Source organism: Haemaphysalis longicornis, unplaced genomic scaffold (assembly GCF_048455015.1).
Source record: "Haemaphysalis longicornis isolate Haplotype H1 unplaced genomic scaffold, Haemaphysalis longicornis Haplotype H1 scaffold_10, whole genome shotgun sequence".
Classification (NCBI taxonomy): domain Eukaryota; kingdom Metazoa; phylum Arthropoda; class Arachnida; order Ixodida; family Ixodidae; genus Haemaphysalis; species Haemaphysalis longicornis.
In genome coordinates this window covers 57,055,044-57,075,218 of record NW_027526204.1, presented here as the reverse complement: position 1 = coordinate 57,075,218, position 20,175 = coordinate 57,055,044, and the positions used below count along the sequence as shown (strand labels likewise).

Genomic DNA, 20,175 nt, shown 5'->3' with positions numbered 1-20,175 from the left:
ATTTTGTTGTCGACCTTCACGAGTAAGGTGACGACGAGCGAGTAGTACAGTGATTTTGCGACGACTATCATGACTTGACGCCCGTCTTAATTGCTCTTGACAACACTGAATGTGCACATGAAAAATGCAAAAAAACACCCCTACATTTGGCGGAACGGGCAGAAATGAAGTGGGCAACAATGGAGTTCCAGATAGGGGGTCATTTAAAGGTGTACTGGCACGAAATTTCAAAGCTGAGATAACTATGTAGAATGCTTCCTTTTTATTAGGAGATATCTCCCAGCAAGTTTGAACAGCAACCGTTCAGTGAAACATATTTAAAATCCATTTTAATCTTCGCCCGCACGAGAAAGCCCAGAGCGGACCGACATGACATCATCTGCTACTTGCCCCAAACTGCCGACGACGGGGCTCCCGTGACGAAGCAGACGCACTGGCTGTGGTTGGCGCACGCTGCTCGGGCGTGTGTACACGTCATGGTTTTGGGACTGACGTCATGCTGCCCGGGCCTGTGGGGACGGTGAAGACCTCGGCCGGTCTGAGTGCGCGCACGCTACCAGAGCGGCAGTGATACGGCAAGAATGGTGACGTCACGTGATACCTCCTGTCATGGCGGCCGCTCGGCGTTCGTTTTGTCGAAACCGAAACTGACACGAATAAACGATGCCGTAAATGAATGTTTACGCTGCGCTCGACCGTCTAATCTGTCATTCTATGATTAGTGGGCTGGTATGCATGCATAGCAGCGAAAAAAACGTAACAACAAAATTTCATGTCAGTACTCCTTTAATGACGGCAGTAAGACGCCGACCCATTTTCGTGGCTTTCCTCACTCTTTCGTTTTCCCAGCTGTTACGTTTTCTTTTCCCGGTCCGGTGGAAAACGTAGTAATGGGGTTCCACTGTATTATGGTCAGGCTGAGGGCTCTATGTGGACAACCTAAGGTCACCAACTGCTGTTGTTTCAATACGCATGAACATTATGAACTAGGGCCTAACACTGAAAAGAGAGCTTTTGGCATTCTTTGAGGTGGAAAGCATCACGCAAAAATTGTGAGAAAGAAGTGGAAAGAAAGGAGTTCGCTTGATCGCTAGCTTTAACAGAAAGGGTGAATGAGGTGAAAATGCCCTTAATATCATTTGGAAGGTGACAGCTGCAGCAAAAAAAGTGCCTAAACTAACTGGTGCGCCAACGAGCACCGACAACGAATGCTAGCACAGTATGATAAAAAAACGTACAACTACGCTGACGAAAGCTGTTTGGCATCAGCTGAAAGGCCCTTGGCAAATGGTTCAGCCACCACCTAATACCGGACAGGCATCCCAATGCGCCGTTGGCACAACAGTCAAGCTTCTATAGGTTCAAAGGTAACAAAAAGCTCCTGCAACTGAATGAGGACACCTGCACTATTCAGACCTTCCCAAGTAGACATTATACCGGGTCATGCTGCCAGTATCCAGTATTTCACAATTCCAACTCATTGACTGCACCAACTGTTGTTGCCCACAAGGTGTCCGAATGGACGGACTAAACACTTTGCTGCAGAGTGCAGCAAGGCTTAATGAAGGCACATGGCTAAGGCACAAGGCTGCTGCGTAACCGGGATTGCACTTGCATTGAACCAAACATTAAATACAAGGCACAGTGTTCAAGTGCTTGCCGTTAGGACGGCCACACTGGCTTACCTGGCTGTTGTAATAACCCCACAGGCATCAGAGGCTGTAGGGGAACAATGTATGCGCATTCAGAAGGCAGTGTTGAAGATCACAAAGCAAAGACAGAGATTTTCATCCTTAAGTCACGTAGTGTGGGCTCCACTATCCTAGCAGAAGGCTTCCCTCTTTAGTTGGCTGTACATGCTAGAGCAATGAAAGCAGCATTAGTGTGAAGAAACACATGGCGGTATGGAAGCAACCGTTATCAAACGAAGGCAGCAGTTCCTTAGTCTCTTGAGCACTATCCTTGCTTTGCTCCTGTGTAAATGATGTCGCCATGAGTACTTAATCTTTTTTGAACTCACAAGCTAGAAATAACAGCACTTTATCTTCTAAATACCAAACCCAGTTCCCCAGTATTATTTCTCATCAAGGACACCCAACATAAGCTCAGCGTCCTCCTTTGGGCAGTATTTACACGTCTCAAACACGTCTATGGGCAGATATTGCGTGGCACCCTACCTTTGACTTCACTAAAAGAAAGCCTGGAAGCTTGGGTTATTCATGAATGCACTAATAACCCTACAAATAACCCACGCATGAATGCTTGGGTTATTCGTAGTAACAATGTGTCTCATTAGCAGCATGTTTGTCGGCTAGGGGATGAGGAAATTGCTTTTGAACTACTTGTTCTGAACAACACAATTACCCTTTTCGACCACTTGTTCTGAATAACGTTTTTGCATTTGTCGTAATAAAGTCTAGCGATGGAGCACTTGAGGGCTGCTAAACTGATGCCAGGCACGACCATAACTGAGATGATAACGTCACCTTAGGGAAAGAAATCAAGCACTACGCACCAGGCACGACCATAACTGAGATGATAACGTCACCTTAGGGAAAGAAATCATACACTACGCAATCACACCTTGCCACTGCTCTGCGTGCACTACAGCGATACTGCGGCAGGGTTATTACAAGCGTACCACAGTATACTGTGCAGATAATCTTGACAAAATATAGTTCACAAGTTCATAATTAGTCCTTACCGACCGTTTGTCGCCAGCGTTCGCCGTGATATAATTGCCTGTGTGACCGTCCGTAAGGGCGCCGCCATCTTGGAACGCTTGACCTGGCTTGGCTGAAGCTCGTCTAGCGCACTGCGTTCTCACAACACGTTCACAGAAAAATTCTTTACATGTCTTTGCACGTGACGCCGGTTGTTTCCCCTAAAATAAACTTACATGGTTATTTTTGAATGAATGAAAAAACTGCCGTCGCAGGAGTTCTATTCGCAATGGCGGCGCCTTCTATCCAGTGCTAGACCAAACAGTGCTGGTTACGTGTTTTGTTTTCGTGTGGATAGGTGGCGCCGCTTCCAGATGCGCGCACAGATATATATGCTTAGCTTTTTCTTTTTTTTTTATTACACCCACCCCCTCCTTCAGCCACCAAACTACTGTGTTGTCTTGCAGAATATATCAGCTCAAACGTTGCCGTTTTGTCTGAAAAATGCTTTCATATTTGAACGAGCCGACAACCCCCGAGGTGGGGGGAAGGAGGTTGAACGTCGGTCTGATTTCTGGAAGAACAAAGAAACTAATGGAAAACTAACCTCCATTCTACAAATTCCTGTGATTTATCCTTTGGTCACAGGGCGTTGTGGGAAGGGTAAAGGTGAAGGGCAGGAGATCGGAAAGGGGAAGTGAAGAGTAGGATAGGGAGTGGAGATGAGGAAGGGAAGTGGGAGGAGCAGGATGAAGTGGGAATAGGAGAGGGGGGGGGGGGGCTTATTTGTTCGACAGGCAAGACTGAAATGCTGAGATACATCGCCAGTTTTTCTAATAACCTTTTGAGCTTGCAATTTTGGGAAATACATTCGTGTACTGCAGCCTGACTGGCACCTCAGTAGCTGATATATTAATCTGTACTGAAACGTAAATGTTTGTAACTCTCCATGAGTTCTGTAAATGAATGGTGGTTTTCGAAAAGCTAATGGGAGCAGCACACTTTCCTGCTGTTTGGCACACAACTGCCTTTTGGACAAATTACCATAAAAATTGTAAGGAACATAACAAAAACCTATTTAGAGCAAATGAAATTGACCTATGAAGGGAGCTTGAATTGCATTTTCATAAGCACAGGCACACCTTAAATGATACGCGCACAACAAATGTTACGCTTGATTTTAAAATTTTACGCTTCGACAGCTGCACACGTAATCATGTGCATACAGTACATCACTTCATTTATATTATCATTGCTATTTTTGTTGCCCCATTTATAGGCCCCTGGAGCATTCATGACAGACAATTCTGCTGCTGAAAAAGCAGCTCTGAGGGCCACCTGGCCCAAAGGAAGGCAGCTTCTGTGCCATTTTCATGTGGCACAGGCAGAATGGCGGTGGTTGACGGCTGCTCGAAACAATGTTGAGAAAGATCAAACGAGAGCTTTGATGACAAAATTTCAGCAGGTTCGTGTTTCCCATGTATTTTCGTGGCAGTACCAATGCATGAGTGGCAATGACATGGCCATGTTACGGCCTTCCAGGTAACTAGGCACATTTATACAAATGATGAAAGCAGTGTACATTTTCATTGTACTACGGACTGGCTGTTAACATGCTACTAAAATTTAGTTCGGGCAAGAACACTGATTTCATTACACTTTATGCATTTAAAATGAAAAATTTCAAGTTTTTAAATTTACTTTGTAGATGTTAATGTTTGCATGTTTTTATGTATAAATGTTTATATTTGAAAGGACCTGACAAAAGCTATAATGAGTATGCAAACGTTACACAAGAAAGAAGTCTGGTAGGAAATGAACATGGAACCATTGCCGTTGAACCTAGCCAAATTCATGAGAGTAGTATCAGCGTAACGGTTTAGATACAAATCTTTGGCTTGCCTCAAAGGTTGAGTGCGAAACTTAGTTTCATGATTAGTTAATCTTTTGCCCACTTGAGCCTACATGAACTCTCAATGTCCTAATGACACTACAGGCAATTGGTTTTAACATTTCGATTCAGAAAGCATAGCATTTTTATCAAATTACCTCACAATGTAGGCGTGGATTTTATAGCGTCCACACATGCAGGAAAAAATGCAATGTGGAAAAAACCAGTTTATAAGGACAAAGCTTTTTGCCAAAGCAAACATATATATCACCACTTGCACCAAACCACAAATTCCTGCCTGGAAAGTTAGGGTTAAAGAGGTCAGAACAAACGCAAATATGTATCACCAAAGCAAGTGCATATTGCCACTTGTGTCAAAGCTATGTGTATCTGTGAATATATGATGTAGTGCATGATGTAATGTGCGCTTGATAAGGCAAACAAGCACGTGGGGTTGGAAAACAAACGCCCTGATGTGCATGCTATTAGCAGGCCTGCCGTTCAAAATATGACTTACAGTAGAAGCTTAGACATCCCGTCGCTTAGATTTGTGCATTATGAATAGATTAGTTATCAATAAGCACCATCTTCAAAATCAGTATGGTCAAGATAAAGGTGTGTGTGTGTGTGCAGTCAATGCTCAAGGAACGTGAAATCATTAGAAAATTTTCACCTTAATTTCGTATTACGTCTGTGTGATGTGCTAGAATGCTTTGTGTTCTAATTTTTTATGCATTGACTTCTCTCAGATCATGTATGCCACCAGCGTGGAGGGCCTCAATAAAGCCATCGAGGGCCTTCGGGGCAGCAGCCATGAGGGCTACAAGGCGCGTGTCGAGGCCTTCTTGCAGCAGCAGCAGGGGGAGTGGTTGTTGCTGTGCCGTGCAGACCTAACTACACGAGGCCACAACACCAACAACTTTGCAGAAGCCTCCATCAGGATTTTGAAAGACATCGTGTTGTCGCGGACGAAGGCGTTCAATGCTGTGGCACTTGTGGAGTCGGTTGGCCAAGTGATGGAGGAGTACTTCAAGAGCCGCATCCTGAAGCACGCCAACAACCGGGTCTCCACGCACCACCTGCTCTACCACAGCCTGCTGAAGAGGATGCCTGAAGAGGCTGCAGCGGACATTCGAGTGCTCGGAGACGGCTGCTTCTCCGTACCCAGCTACAGTGGCAACGGCGAGTGGTACGAGGTGTGCGGCCACACAGGCCTGTGCACGTGCCCAGCTGGCAACACAGGGGCATTCTGCAAGCACCAAGCCCTGGTGCACAAGCACTATGGAGGGCTTTTCCCAAATTGCCCTGCACTGACGGCCGAGGATAGACACGAGCTGGGGTGGCTGGCACTTGGCAGTGAGTGCCCGAGCATTGACTATTCACGGCATCGGGTGACGAAGTGACGCCAAGCCAACGTGCTTCCTTGCCGAGGTGTCAGAATGGTGAGCCCGTGGCCTGTAGCAGCCAGGACTTTCCGCCAGAACCGGCGGCCAGTCCCTGTCAGGAGGAGCAACCGGAACAGGATGCCGTGTGTGATGCGCTGCCATCCACATCAGGTTCGCAGCAGCAAGACAGGAAGGTATGTGCGCCGTTCCACAGACCATTCTCATTTCAGTAGGCATATTAAATTGTCCATGCAATAAATAGCCTAAATGAATACACCAAAAAGGTAACTGCCACAAAATTTCCTAGCTCGAAAAACACACTGAAGCGCAACAAAAGAACACAAACAAGACAAGCACTATCCCATATGTGCTCTTATGCTCTCAAGTATTTTCTATCAGTTATCAGGAAACCTTTGTCCAATGTTGCGCTAGATTGTGATACCACCCACCCACGCACTCAGGTGATGACATTGCACTCCAAACAAGTGGTTAAAATTTTCAGCTTCTAGCCTGTTATAGAAGCAGGCATGGAAAATTATAGGTGTTTCATGTTTTGCGATTACAAAGCCTCATTGTGTGTCACTGCAAGTACAAGTTGATAATGTTAGACTTTAAATTGTACAGGAAGGTAGGGTAGGGGTGCACTTTCATTAAGAAGCCGCCGATGTTCATAGCTGGTAAGTCTGAATTCCAGTTAAACAGTAGCTCAACATTACATCGGATTGATAACGACATGTGATACTACCGTCAGAACTCTTGCTCCGCCTAAGCTAAACGACAATTACTTTTCTAAATCACGCACTCATGCAGGGCTTAACAAATTAAGTATACCCATCATTAGTTACCGATGAACAAGTCATGATGAAAGACAATGCACCTTCAGAAAAATTTAGAGAATAACATCTTAAGTTCATCGAATCGGGTGGGTCTATTCTGCTTTGCAAGCATTACAAGTTTTTATTGAACACAGTTTTTTTATTGGTTTGCTGAACTTATATTTTTCATTAAGTGTATTTGGCCTTTGGCCTTGCTTCTCAAAACTTTTTCTTTCGTTCTGACTAGTTATACCTGCTGGGAAAAAAATTAAAGGACATGCATAAAACCTTATGAGGCTTTATGTGAAACTATTTATATTGGCAACACAGAGTGAAAAAAAGACCAAGGACGAGATGAAGACGACAAACAAAAAAAAAGACCAAGGACGATATGAAGACGACAAAGAAGCGCTGTTTGTTGTCTTCGTCTCGTCCTTGGTCTTTTTTTCGCGCTGTGTTGCTAATGGATTACCAACTGCAGCTTTCAAACCACTTGTTAATCTTTGAACGCACGTGCGTGCAGCTCTGGGCAGAATGTACATTTGTGAAAGGCTTTTGTGCAGTGTCATACTTTGAGAGCACAGTCAATAAAAATATGATGCAATGTAATAAATTTTTCTGCAGTCAAAAGCCACTGGTGCTATGCATTTATTGCATACCAGCCCAAAAACTAGATGGGACAAGGAAAAAGAAAGTCAAGAAGCCTGCTAAGTTGTATTGTGTCTTTGTGGTCCCGTCAAATCTTCCGGTGTTATGGAATGAAGGTCCACTACTCGCATACCGATACGCCATTCCTCAATACAATGAATACGTATAGCAAGTGTCTATTAAATCCGAACACTATTGACGTGTGCTGTGATAGCATTTTTTTGTACTGTAGCAAAATATTTATTTCTCCGATAAAATTAGTGCCCTGGTTATAAATTGCTGTCTTTGGAAGCAAGTATTGCTTTAAAACCCATCTAATTTTACTCAAGATCAGGTAATCCTCTCCCTTTCGCCTCTTTTGTGAAAGTTTCTTATGAAACTGTTTGTGCAGGATGCAGATGACAACCTGGAAGCCCTCATTCAGTGCTGCCACTCCTGCGCCAAATGCGCCAATTTGAGCCAAAGTATGTATCCTGTGCCATCCTGATACAAAAACCCCGATTTCGCTAGCAAGTGCGCCAAAATTTATGTCACGGAAATCGCACGCGTCCTGTTACAAGTAATACTTCACAGTGGTTTCTGGACGCGTATAACTAATTCGGCTTGGTAACTCGGAACTCCCTAGCACGCGTCATCGCGTTTGCCGCGGCGCCGTCGCTGTACCGCCGGTATTGTGCTTTCGTCTAGCAAGTCGTTGCAGACCTGGCGCACCACTGTTAAAAACCTACCTGCTTGCCGTAGTTTCATATGGTTCTTGCTATAAACAATAGTTATAGGTGGCGTTTATTGCCGGCCCTCTCCATTCTGATCGCCAGCACGAGCGCCGTTTTGCGGCATGGGTGAGCGCTCGGAGACAAGCTCCCGGTTCGCTTGCCGGGCTTGCTCAGTGAACCGTCGCAAGTGGAGCGGGCCGTGAGAAACGACCAGTCTCTAATAAAAAAAACCAAGGTTGGAAATGCACACAGACTGATAGCAAGCGCCTGCATCTAATAAAATGCAAAAGTTATGGTTTCCTTCAAACCTCCATGCCTTCAACCCATGATCATAAACTGCATGATAACCTGATAGAGACGCTAGAGGCGCTAGAGACGCGTTAGAGACGATGTCGCGCGTCTAACATCACCCACTGGGGTTTGACGGTTCTGAGTGTCTTCACATTGGTATACCTCGATTATCAAAATAAAAAAATATAAAAATTTGGGGGTTCAACCCGCCAAGGCTACGCCTCAACTATGAGGCGCGTGCCGCAGTGCTGCCCGGGATTAATTTTGGCCACCTTTTACATGGGCCTAAATCTCGAATACGGGAGTTTAGCTGTTCTCGGCCGCATCTGAAAAATGGGCGCAGCAGCCGGGATCGAACCCGTGCTTATCAGACAGCCTGTCGTGGACTGTGGGAATGCAATCCTGCTCTAGATTTTCGAATGTATTCCTATGAAACCTCCAGTCCTTGGGGAATATTCGACTGGTGAATTTAGGAGGCTAACCCATTGTGTCAATGAATTGGTGTGGCGCGGAAAAAAAAATGTTTGGTTGCATCAGGGACACGGTATTGAGTTAGTGAAGCAACTTCCCCAGTCGGTAAAGGAGCCTTTGGTTGTCTTGTATAGGACAAGAGGGTATAGCGTGTGTGTTTTTCATGAAATGAATATAGAGCCATTTGTGTGGCACTTTGTGCGCTCGCACTGACCCGTTCGTTCTGCTGCAATTCATATTCTGACTTTTGCTTTGCAACTTCTACAAATGTAGCAAGCTGTTTTGTTTTTCTTTTTATACAGCTCGGCTCACAACCTTCAATCCGGCTGTACTTGAAGAAACAGATAGCAATGGGGATCTGATCAAGTTGTGGTGCCACCCCTGTGCAAGGAACTCTGAAGCGAGGTGTGTCCTGTGCAACATCGTGATTTCATGTGCTCAGCATGGAACGGCTGCAGTCAAGAGGCATGCATCAGCAAAAATGCACCTGAAAGCTGCAGAGCGGCACCGGGATGCTGACGGCAAGTTGGAGAGACCGAAAACAGTCCAGCCATCACTGAACTTTTCTGGAGCGGCTACTGCATCTTCACTCAGTGACAATGTTGCAAAAGCAGAAGCATTGTTTGCCATGTCACTAGCCGTGAAAGGAGTACCATTTACCTACGCGGAAACTGCATCAAAAACTATTCCAGCAATGTTTCCAGACTCCAAGATTGCAGAAAAGTTTGCTTGTGGGAAGACGAAGGCCACGTATTTAATTGCAGACGGTCTAGGTCCTTACTTCAGGAGAATGGTTCTAGAAGAGGTTGGATGGCCAGATGTCTACTTCACCATCCAAATTGACGAGACCCCCAAGCCAGAACAACACGTTCAACAGCTGGACATCCTGATTCACTACTTTTCAAAGAGCCAACTGAAAGTTGTGGTGGAGCATCTTGAGTCTTTCAACCTCGGCCGAGCCACAGCTGCCATTCTTGTAGACTGCAGTTCAATCTGCACAAAGTGCACAATGCCTTCAGCACAGGGCTGAGCACTTTTGGGAGTGATGTTGAGCTGTTGGTGATCGACGTATACTACTTTAAGCATGCTGTTCAGTCTTCAAGCCTCAAGGAACAGCAAAGAGACTTGGGCATTCCAGAGCACGTCTTTTTAAGGCATGTGAACAACCGATGGCTGACGTTCCTAGACAGCTTAGAAAGAGTGCTGGAGCAGTACGAAGCTCTGAAAGCATTCTTCAGCACTGGAGCTGCAGCTCGGCCAAGTGGGGCAGTTCTTCTGAACAGATTAGCAATGGCACTTTCGGACAAAAAAAGGTGAGCAAAAATGTTCTTTCTGAGAAGCGCTGCAGAACTGTTCGTCGGTTTTCAGGCCACTTTTCAAAGGCAAGAGCCACTGATTCATGTTGTCTACTCGGAGTCTGTGAGCTTAGTGAAGAAGCTCCTAAGCCGCTTCGTGAGGCATGAGGTGCACGCATCTATGAATGGTGCTGAACTCAAGCATCTGAATGTTGGGGCAACTGAAAACCTCAAGCAACTGCCCGAAGTAGGGCTTGACACCGAGCAGGAAATGAAGACTTGGGGCCCCCAGGAGAAAAAAGCCTTCAGGACGGGGGCCCAGGCGTTTTATATTGCAACTGCAAAGCACCTCCTGAAGCAGCTTCCATTGAACAACAAGTTGTTGATGCATTTGCGGTTTCTTAACCCATGCTTAACTCTTGGTATGGAAGAGACTACTCAGTCACTCAAGTATGTGGCTGCATGTGTGCCCCATATTATCAAGACCGAGCAAGTTGCATTACTGGTAGATGAGTGGCATTCTCTCCACTGCAAGCCTGCAGTTGAAGGTACCTCTTGTACCACCCCAGTGGATAGTTACTGGGCTGCTGCTCTGTCAGCTGACAGCCAGAAGTACCCTCTACTCTCTCTCTTGGTCCATGCCTTGCTGCCCCTGCCACATGGGAACGCTGATTGTGAGCGCGGCTTTAGCGAAAACAAGCGAATCCTCGACAATCGCTCAAGCTTAGGAATCACTACAATTAATGGCATTCGACAGGTGAAGAGCTACATGAAGCGCTTCAGCAGCGACCCATCCAGTGTGCCACTGAGCAGGGATCTCGTCAAGGCTGTGAAAAATTCTCACAAAGTATACTCTGAGCGTCTTCAACGGGAGTCAGAGGAGCAGGAGAGACAGAAGTGGAAAGCATCATCGGTTGCGAACCAGCCACTTGCTGAGAAGAACCTGAAGCTTTGCGAGGAAAGAGATACCCTTAAAATGCGCCTAGAATCCTCTAAAGCAATGCTCAGAGTCTCATCAAGGCTGGCCTGGTTCAGAAGAACCTCAAGGACATTGAGTCTGGCCAGCTGCTGCTGGCTGAAGCTAACTCTAGCCTTGCTGAAAATATGGCTAAGCTTGCAGCTACCAACGAAAAGCTGCAAAAGATGTAAATAACTTCGTCTTTCCCTCACAGTTCAATAAACGAATCAGCACATTCTGCAAATTTGTTTGCTGCCTTTGAAATTAAAGATATTCTGCATTTGTTCCCTTTGTGCTTGGAAACTGACCCGCATATTTGTCCAACAAATACTTCTGGATGATACGGTCAATTTTTAACATTAGGAGACGCTTTGGACACATCTAGCAGTTCATATTTAGTTGCTCCAAGGTGCTCCAAAACCAGCATTTAGGTGCTCCAAATTGCTCCAAAATTAATAATTTGCTGATACAAAAATTGCTCCAAATCACCGTTCACCAGTGGCACCACTGACTGCTTTATTAGTAAAAGTAGCCTGGCCACTCACAAAAAGATTGCACTCTGGTTGCGAGGCATTCATTTGTAGCATCTGTCAGATCTTTTTTTTTTTTAAAGACACCTAGTAAAGCATGAGAGATCTCGCTGGCGAGGGGCTTCATGTATGTAGGATCTGTCAGAAGAGCTTCACCACAAGCAGCAGTCTGGTTCGACATGAAAGAATACATTCTGGTAAGAAGCCTTACATGTGTAGGCTTTGTGACGAAGGCATTATTCAAAAAATCCATATGATCAGGCATGAAAAGGTTCATGTCAGGTAAAAACAACATTTCCTTTGCAGAGCATCACCACTGTCATTAAAAGCTGCTATCATAGGTACATTGCTGGGCACATAGAACACAGAAAAACAAGACATTTAAATTATAAGGACGGTAATGTATGCAACACGAGACAACACTGCACTCTACGCTGTGCTACAAGGTTCCTGAAACATACACCAAACAGTTCTTAGTTTTAGCTGACTTCCAAAGTCATCGCCATCCCATGTAGTTGTAAGGGTGCAATGGTCAATCATGTCTCGTGAAGCTTGGTTGGAGGAAGCCCACCTGTTGTGGCCAGGAGTGCATAGTATCGGGAGTCATTGGGAAGTGCTGTGGGTGCCCCGCAGCCCAAGCTTACAGCCAGATAGCCCAGCTGGCTCTCGTGTTTGGACCAGTGTATGGCTGTGGATTGCAGCCTCTCTTCTGGATCATGGCTTGGAGATGGTATCTCTAGGCCAGCGGCGGCGTCAGGCTCTGCCTAGGGTCCAATACAACCGGGCACCTTTCCAGGGGCGTGGCCTAGAGATAGTTCTCAGGCATAACTGGCCCTCCTTTCTCCAAACGCCTGCCTTTTTTTTCTTTTCTTTTTGTCCCTCTATTCACGTAAATGTTGGCATACTTTAAACTGCTTTGTTTCGAACACACTGCTTCTGGGGGAGGGGGTTGCTCAAGACAGCAAACAAATCCACCCAAACATGGAACTTCTCAACACTCTACATTAAATTATCTGTAACAACTTCTAACACTGGTCCCCTAAAAAATGTGCAATGCCTTAGGATGAGAGTTCATTAGGTACAAGGCCTACCTGAGACAGTGCTGATGTGTCGGAGGGCTCTGGAGACATTTTCCGGTGGTAGCTGGGAACCGCAGGAAGCAGGGCTCTGATTCAGTAGCATTGCCATTGTGGGGGCCGTCGTAACAGAGGACGATGGTTCAATGCCCCTGCCCAAAGACACTCGCCCGTTGCTGCTTGGGTCGCCAAGGCGCAGGTGGGCGGTGCATCTAGGATACAGGAGCCAATGTGTCGTCGAATCGCTTCTGCCCAGGCTTCCATAGCGACGCCGGTGCCCTGGCCACGTCACACCTGGCTTGGCCATCCCAAAATCCAGTCCCTGTATACCACTCCTGCCTGTACCTGTCTCCTCCATCTGCCTTCAGCTATGAGCCTAAATCTCTTCCGTCCAATCACAGCATTTCTTCATTGGTACTCCCAGGCGCATGTAGTTTTTCTTTGTGGTGTGTTGCGTAATTGGTCATGCTCTTGGTGCCATACTTAAATTCTGCATCATGTTGTTTGGCTTTTCCATCATCTCTTTCTTGGATGTCGTCTCGGGGATTGTCTGGAATTCATAACATCATGCCAACCACAACTGTTCTTGGAGTTGTTTTTGTTTTATAATTCCACTTCATGCAGGCATTAGTGCAGTAGTGTTACTAGGCTAATAAGTGATTTTGCCTGGGTACTAGGAATCGGCAGCTGCCGTGATTCTGAGCCATGGTAAACAAGCGTGCGTCACAAAATGTTACCTCTGCCAACCAGAAATGGTGACAACGGCACCATCATTTGAGCACCACCTGGAGCTGGAATCGGGGCAGTGGCAACTTGATGTAAAAAAGCAGGCATTATGGTAGGCCTTTTGACAATGGTGCTATGAATATGGTTATTGTGTTATGTTAGCATTTAGACGTCTTTGTTAGATGCGATAGGTAGCAACCTGCTAAAGTGCTCGTTCTACTTTACTTGTTATGTAGTGCATCTACTTCATGGGCTAGTGTTTTGGTCTGCAGTATAAATAAATGAATGAAGAAAGAGAATGATTCCAGCAAGTGCCGCCACTGCACGGTGCAGACGGTTTTTGGCATCGGTGCAGTGACTGCGCAGGGAAGGCAGTCCTTTGGTATTGGTGCCAGTACCCATGTGGTTGGTTTTGTGTGAATCTGTGTATAGGCACCGTGCACTAATGTATGCTGCCCAAGCAGCAGTGCCGTCATTATGCTGGTGTGGGTCATGATTTTTTGTACAGAATGCGTGCTTGATACTTCTGTTCATAAAATTTTTACCATGAAAGTGTCACTGCCTACTTGACTTGTTATCTGCCACTCTTATCATGCATCAAACCATCGACCCATGGTGGCATGACATAAAATGCCTTCCGAATTTTTGAAGTTATTTCAGCAGCCAAAACCACAAGATGTTAGTGGCAAATTTTTGAGTCAGCTATTTTGTTGTCAATTAAAAAAAGGAAAGGAGACAGCAATGTGCTCTGCACAATTATTTTTCTTCTGACTTATTCTGTGAAGCAACACACTAGTTTGGGCCCCACAAAGCCTTTTTATGGCAACTGAAACGCTTAAAGGTAACATATCAAAAATTGCCTTGTGTTGTTTGAAGCACTAACGTGCACCCAGGGCAGATGTAATAAAAAATTGGGTTGCTGGGACTCCGCAAATTCGCATGTAGGGGTTACGTGCTATCTAGCATATCTAGTATGCATCGCCTGTTTTTAAAATCGGTTTGCGACTTTTATATCCCAAACCCTCAGTGGCATGCTAAACTAATGATGCTTTCTCTACCTATTGGCACGTTAAGCGGCAACAATAAAAATGGGCTGCCGACCTAACCTATAGGAACACATTAACAGTAGCAAAAGAGATTTTTAGTAGCCTTTCTATAAATGTTTTGGACGTTTTGGTGAAGGCACCCCTAACTCCTTCCGGACCAAGGTAAAAGTGCCGATTTCTGTGGGTTCTAGGAAAGTTTTATTTCAAAAACTGTTTGGTGCAACATTATGTAGAACTCACAAGTAAAACTCAATACACGTGTTTTAAAGGATCTCATGGTTGAAAAACTGAGCAGAAATACGAAATATAAATATGCAAATGCAGCATTTGTGATTATTTTGAGATAATGATTCAGAACTCGTTTATATATACCTGAAAAAAAAATTGTAAGAAACGTTTCGAAATATATCAATGTTCTGTATGTTGATTAGCGGAAAAATAAAATCCCTAACTTGAGCAGATTTTTAGGTACAATGATATGCTGGGCAGCGCTGTAAAGCCTTGAAGGAGGAGGAGTATAAAACTTTTATTGAGGCCCAATCCAAATCCGTGTGTGGAGGCAGACCAGTGGGGAGACTCCTTAGTCCAGGAGTCCCGTTGAAAAAAGATGTTTTTTCGGTTCGTTTAAAACAGCATCTTTATTGGAATAAAAGGGTGGCCCAGAAATGCACAAGCAACACCAAAATAATGCTAAAATCATGTGCTGTTTGATGACATGATTTTCCATTCAACGCGGTAGATTGCAAAAGAAGTATCTCCTGCGAACATTAAAAAAAATGTAAAAGACGGGCTTACACCTGAACAAAAAGGGCTTGAAAAAGAGTAACATACAGGAAATGTATATTCATCAGCAAAATTACTTGTAATAATAAAAGTCTTTGTGTGAGTACTTTTCCAGGGAATAAATTTATTTCCCTTATAGCGCAGCATGCCATTGGGCAAAGCAGTTCGTCTGAATGAAGCTCAAAAAGACGTGGCAGTCATTCTTCGTATCAGCCACAGAGTTTGAGATGTGCAGAATACCCGAGAGGCCCAGGAATTTGATGAAACAGTCCTACAAAACAAGTTTGAGCCCCTTGAGTATAGGTGCTTGGTATGCATACGCTTCCTACGTCTAGAAGAAGGTTAAAGAATTTCAGCATATCTGCTGGTGTAGTACGTCAGTGTTATGTCAGCGTTCACTGGTGTGAACAACATGACTTGTGCACGTGAGAGGCCAAGGCAGTAAAGCAACACGAAGTTCCAGCAAACGGGAGAACAACAGTTATAGGGAGTATTCACCGGCAGCCCAACCGCGCTGCCGCAAGGCCTTATGGGAAGGGCGATTTGGCGGTCCGCCGCAACGTTGGCAGCAGTTTTGGGTGTGCTTGTTGGTTTGCAGTGTGTGGGTTGCGGTTAATAGTACTTTAGTACTACGTACCCTGCTGCAACACGTCGATGCGATCAAGAGGTGGATGTGAAAACGATCAGCTGGTGAGCTTCCTTTTGGCGCCTTACGCTGTGCACCGGCAACGCCATAAGACGAAAGAGATGTCGACGGAGCATCGCGCCGAGTGCATCGGGGTGGCTTCGTCCTGTTAACGGCGGTGACATCAACAAACAAGCTACTCACGGAAGTTGTATGCAATCATTTCGTTTCTGGTAAGCATATTTACAGTGCAGACCCTCGAACGAAGCTTGCTGCTCATTGGTTCATACGAAGTCGACATCATTACGGGTAATGCAGGTCAGTGGAGCCGCGATGTGTGAGAAGTTTGCTATGAAGTGCTGATAATAAAAACACAGGCCTAGAAATCGCCGAACGGCCTTTTTGTCTACGGGCGTCGGGAAATGAAATAGCGGCTACTTTTTCATCATCGGCTTGGATGCTAGCGTGGCTGACAACGTGGCCGAGGAGATGGAGCTCTTCATAGCCGAAACGTCACTTTTCTGCTTCCAGGGTGACATCGGGTGCTCGCACGGCACGAAGAACTGAAGATAGTTTTTTCAAGTGTTCTGCAAATGTTGACGAGAAAACGATAACATCGTCCGTGTACACGAGGCATGTCTGCCACTTGAAGTCGGACAATACCGTGTCCATCATTCTCTGGAATGTTGCCGGCGCTGGCGCTGAGGGCAAACTAAAGGGCAAGACCTTAAACTCATACAAACCATCCGGTGTCCCAAGCAGCACAGAACATTAAAATAACGTTATATGGAAGTTGCAAAAGTTTAAATAACGTTAAATGTTACATTGCAATGTTTACGTAACATTTAAAAAAAACATTCAATATTTAAATTATGTTAGAAACGTTTTTTTTACGTTGAAAACCAACTTGTATGTTAACGCTTTGTTCCCAACATTTATTTAACATTTAGGAAACAACTTAAAACCAATGTTAGAAATACTAATGGTATTACAAGTCTGATGACTCAACATTAAAGTAATGTAAATATACAAACATAACGTTCAGGGCATGTTCAGGAAACAAGCTATAACCAATGTTAGAAATGGTAACTTTATTACAATGCTCAGGACTCAACATTAAAGTATTGTAAAAATCCGGACATTTTAATAACGTTTGGGGCATGTTCACGATAGAACAATAATGGGATGTAAATGTGTAAACATTGTTATAATGTTAAGAGGTAACATATTTATTGCAACATTATTACAATGTTCAAGGCATAACGTTGAAGTAACTTTAGAAATTTAACGTTATGAAAATTCTCAACGTAATAATGTCGGGTAAAGGAATAAATCTGAACATAAGTATAGCATTTAAGTTACAACGGCAGAGTAATCTTATGCTTTAAGCATTAACGAAATGTTCAAAGTAATTGCACAATACGATAACTGGCTTTTACCAAATTCCTCAGGGGTTCAGGGGGTCAAAACATGTCCTCCACCCGAAATTTCTCATAAGGGAGGGGGGAGGGGTCGTAGGCCGGGGGATTCGTGCGAACGTGAATCGCACGCGCCAGATAACCCTTCCAGGCTCCAGCGCGCACCGTCGTCATCTTCCCCTACGGGAAGATGACGGTGGTGAACGCGAAGCTATCTCTTTAAGGGTTTTTTGTTTGGCCAATACCTAGGGGCTTCCTGCCACAATCATCATCAGAGGTGCTGCGGATGGGGCACGGACAAGTGACATCCCCCCAAACAAGAGATGCTCCGCATCTAAAACGTGTTGACAGGTCACGCAACCAATGCCTCGAGCCGCGGCAGTTTCAAAACACGAGACAAACCTCTTAATGTGGGGTGTGGCCCCGGTGAAGCGGACGCTGCTCGCCCAGATCTCCTCTCCCCCTATCTCAGGCTCAACGTGCTGCTGTAATCCAACTGGCAGAGGACGCCGCCAGGGACCACGGGTTTCTGGCTGCCGTCTGATGGGACAAAGATTCCGGACATTTCCGCACGATGCATTCATCTTAAAAGGGATGACAATAAAGTCTGTTTCTCTCTCTCTCTCTCTCTCTCTCTCTTTGCGCCACTACTTTCGGCTTTCACGAACTCGGCAAAGAGCGTTTTGTGTCTAGTATTTTTGGATTGTGTGCACAGAAGCATTGGGAAAGCCCAGCAGTTGTTACGGCTTTCGTGTATAACACTTACCCTCTTGTATATCGACCAGATTTAGGGGAAACCCCCAAGGTGGAGTAAGATTCTGCGAAGGAAACTTTGACATCCACCTGAATGCAGCCGTACGGCTACAAAGGAAAGCTCAAGATTTCTCAGAAACATTGCAGTTGCAGAAAAATTGGTCCTGGTCCAGGATTCGAACCCGGACCAACGCTTAACCGGAGCAGTCGCTTTACTGAGCTAGCCAGGAGGCTAGTCGTTTGTAGCGCGAGAGTGAATTGATCAACAAATCTAAGTGAAGGACAGGTGTAATCGGCCAGATTTAATGGAAACCTTCTTTCACCCACACTCTCTGTGGATATATTGAGTTCGTCCTTTCGCAAAAGCGTATCCATGCTGTCACTTGGCTCGAGTCCCGCTGCAACTCGTCACGAAGGGTACTTGTTACTGTATTGCTTCGGCCCATTTTTCGCCATCCGCTAAAGCAGTTAAGTTTGCCTTCGACTTTTAGATGCAACGCATCTCTTGCTCGGGGCTATGTCCAGCGTCCGTTCGTTGTCCGCACCTCTCCCCCTACACTATATAAAAAAGAAATAGCGGCGCCCGGTTTCGACCCACGACTCTCTGGCCGCAACGGGAGGTACGCGGCGCTCTTCCAACTGCGCTACAAAACCGAGACAGGAGCAAGTGCTACGACCGCGCCTTATGTCCTTGACTCATTCAAACTACGTCAAGAAGCTATTGATACAACGAAGGCACGGGAAGCTGAACGTCAATAGAAACGACGAACTTAAAACTTTAGAGGAGGATGTTAGTGTCTCTTGCTCGGGGGGATGTCTCACGTCCGTGCCCGTCCGCAGCGCCTCTGATGATTGTGGCAGGATGCCCCTAGGGATTGGCCCTAGGGATTGCCCCTAGGGACTTCGTTTTTTCGGGACAGTATTACCATGTTGATCTGCAATATTGACAGATAATGGTCTAGAACGTTGGCAGTGTTGACAGAACATTTCTAGAATTATTGAAGTGAAATGTTTGGCCTATGTAAATGCATCGCCCAAGATCCTCCAGATTCTTTGGCAGGGCGGCTGAATCGGGAGTGTACAGACAGACAGACAGACAGACAGGACGTCGTCACCTTGCTTTCGAGCAGCTCAAGAAAGACTACCGTATGGTATTTCAAACGCAGGTTGAAGGACGTGTGCTGAGAATCTTGAGTTATGAGAATTATTATTTGGTACTGCGTAACAGCACGCGATTTGAAGTGTTTAGAGCACGTGTTTTAGATGCATGGTAATGATAATAATAATAATAGTTTGTTTATTGATCCATAGTGATAATTCCGTTATTGTCAAGTCAGCCCAAGCCAGAAAGGCTTGGGCTGACCTACGAGGAGCCAACTGAAAACCGTTTACTGCTTCGAAAGGTGAGGTTCACTTTTTAAGAACAGCGCGTGGGCTGGCAATACTCGCCAAGCACGGAAAAGTCATTCTTGAGATACACACCTGGCCAATGAAGTATAATAAAAAGTTGGCGCAGCTTGAACTTGTGATGCAAGGCTGGGGGAACAGCAGAGTGGGCAGTCCACCTAGCTTTTCGCCACCCTGATAGCGGATCCCAGGCGAGAGGGAGCAGTCGGACCCCAGAAGTTCAAAGCCGTTTTCGATGGCGGCACTGGGAAGCAAGGACGAGTAAAGTATGTACAGTGTTTTATAAAACAGCAATAGTCGTCATTCCTTTCGTCGTCGTCTTCCGACGACACAGCCGCCTAGGGCACCCTCGCCTCAGACGCTCTGGAGGACGCGTAGGGCGTCCTCTTGCAGCGCATACTAGCACCGGCAGACCTCCGCTTCTTCGCCAGCTGGTCCGGTGGCCGTCTCCGCGTGTGAATTGTAAAGAGATGGCTGGGGGGGGGGGGGGGGGGGGCTGACCGGACTTCAGCCCTCCCCCGAAATTTTTCCGGCCTTCGCCGTGCTGCCTGTATGCCTGGTAGTCGCCTGTGAACAAAGCTGCATATCCTTCGAAAGTGCCACTAATAGAAGCATTCACGACTCAATGTCTGCCCTACGCATGGGTGTTTACACAAAACAACGGCCGCACTCGACTCTTTT

The 20,175-nt window shown here is 45.7% G+C and overlaps 1 protein-coding gene and 1 pseudogene across 1 annotated transcript; both read left to right on the top strand.

The window, feature by feature from the left end:
• The first annotated feature begins 3,829 nt into the window (after positions 1-3,829).
• On the top strand, positions 3,830-6,097 carry LOC144158595 (uncharacterized). The gene is made up of 2 exons (XM_077689597.1): positions 3,830-4,128; positions 5,304-6,097. Exons 1-2 carry the CDS (start codon positions 3,958-3,960, stop codon positions 5,955-5,957), a joined length of 825 nt encoding a protein of 274 aa, XP_077545723.1. The 5' UTR covers positions 3,830-3,957; the 3' UTR covers positions 5,958-6,097.
• Positions 6,098-9,130: 3,033 nt separating this feature from the next.
• LOC144158042 (uncharacterized) lies at positions 9,131-12,973 on the top strand (annotated as a pseudogene).
• The last annotated feature ends 7,202 nt before the right edge of the window (positions 12,974-20,175 follow it).

Bases quoted from the DNA above. Each gene is read 5' to 3' on its own strand.
- LOC144158595 (XM_077689597.1), top strand. From the start codon at position 3,958: ATGACAGACAATTCTGCTGCTGAAAAAGCAGCTCTGAGGGCCACCTGG. The intron at 4,129-5,303 runs GTTCGTGTTTCC...GACTTCTCTCAG, and splicing joins TGATGACAAAATTTCAGCAG to ATCATGTATGCCACCAGCGT.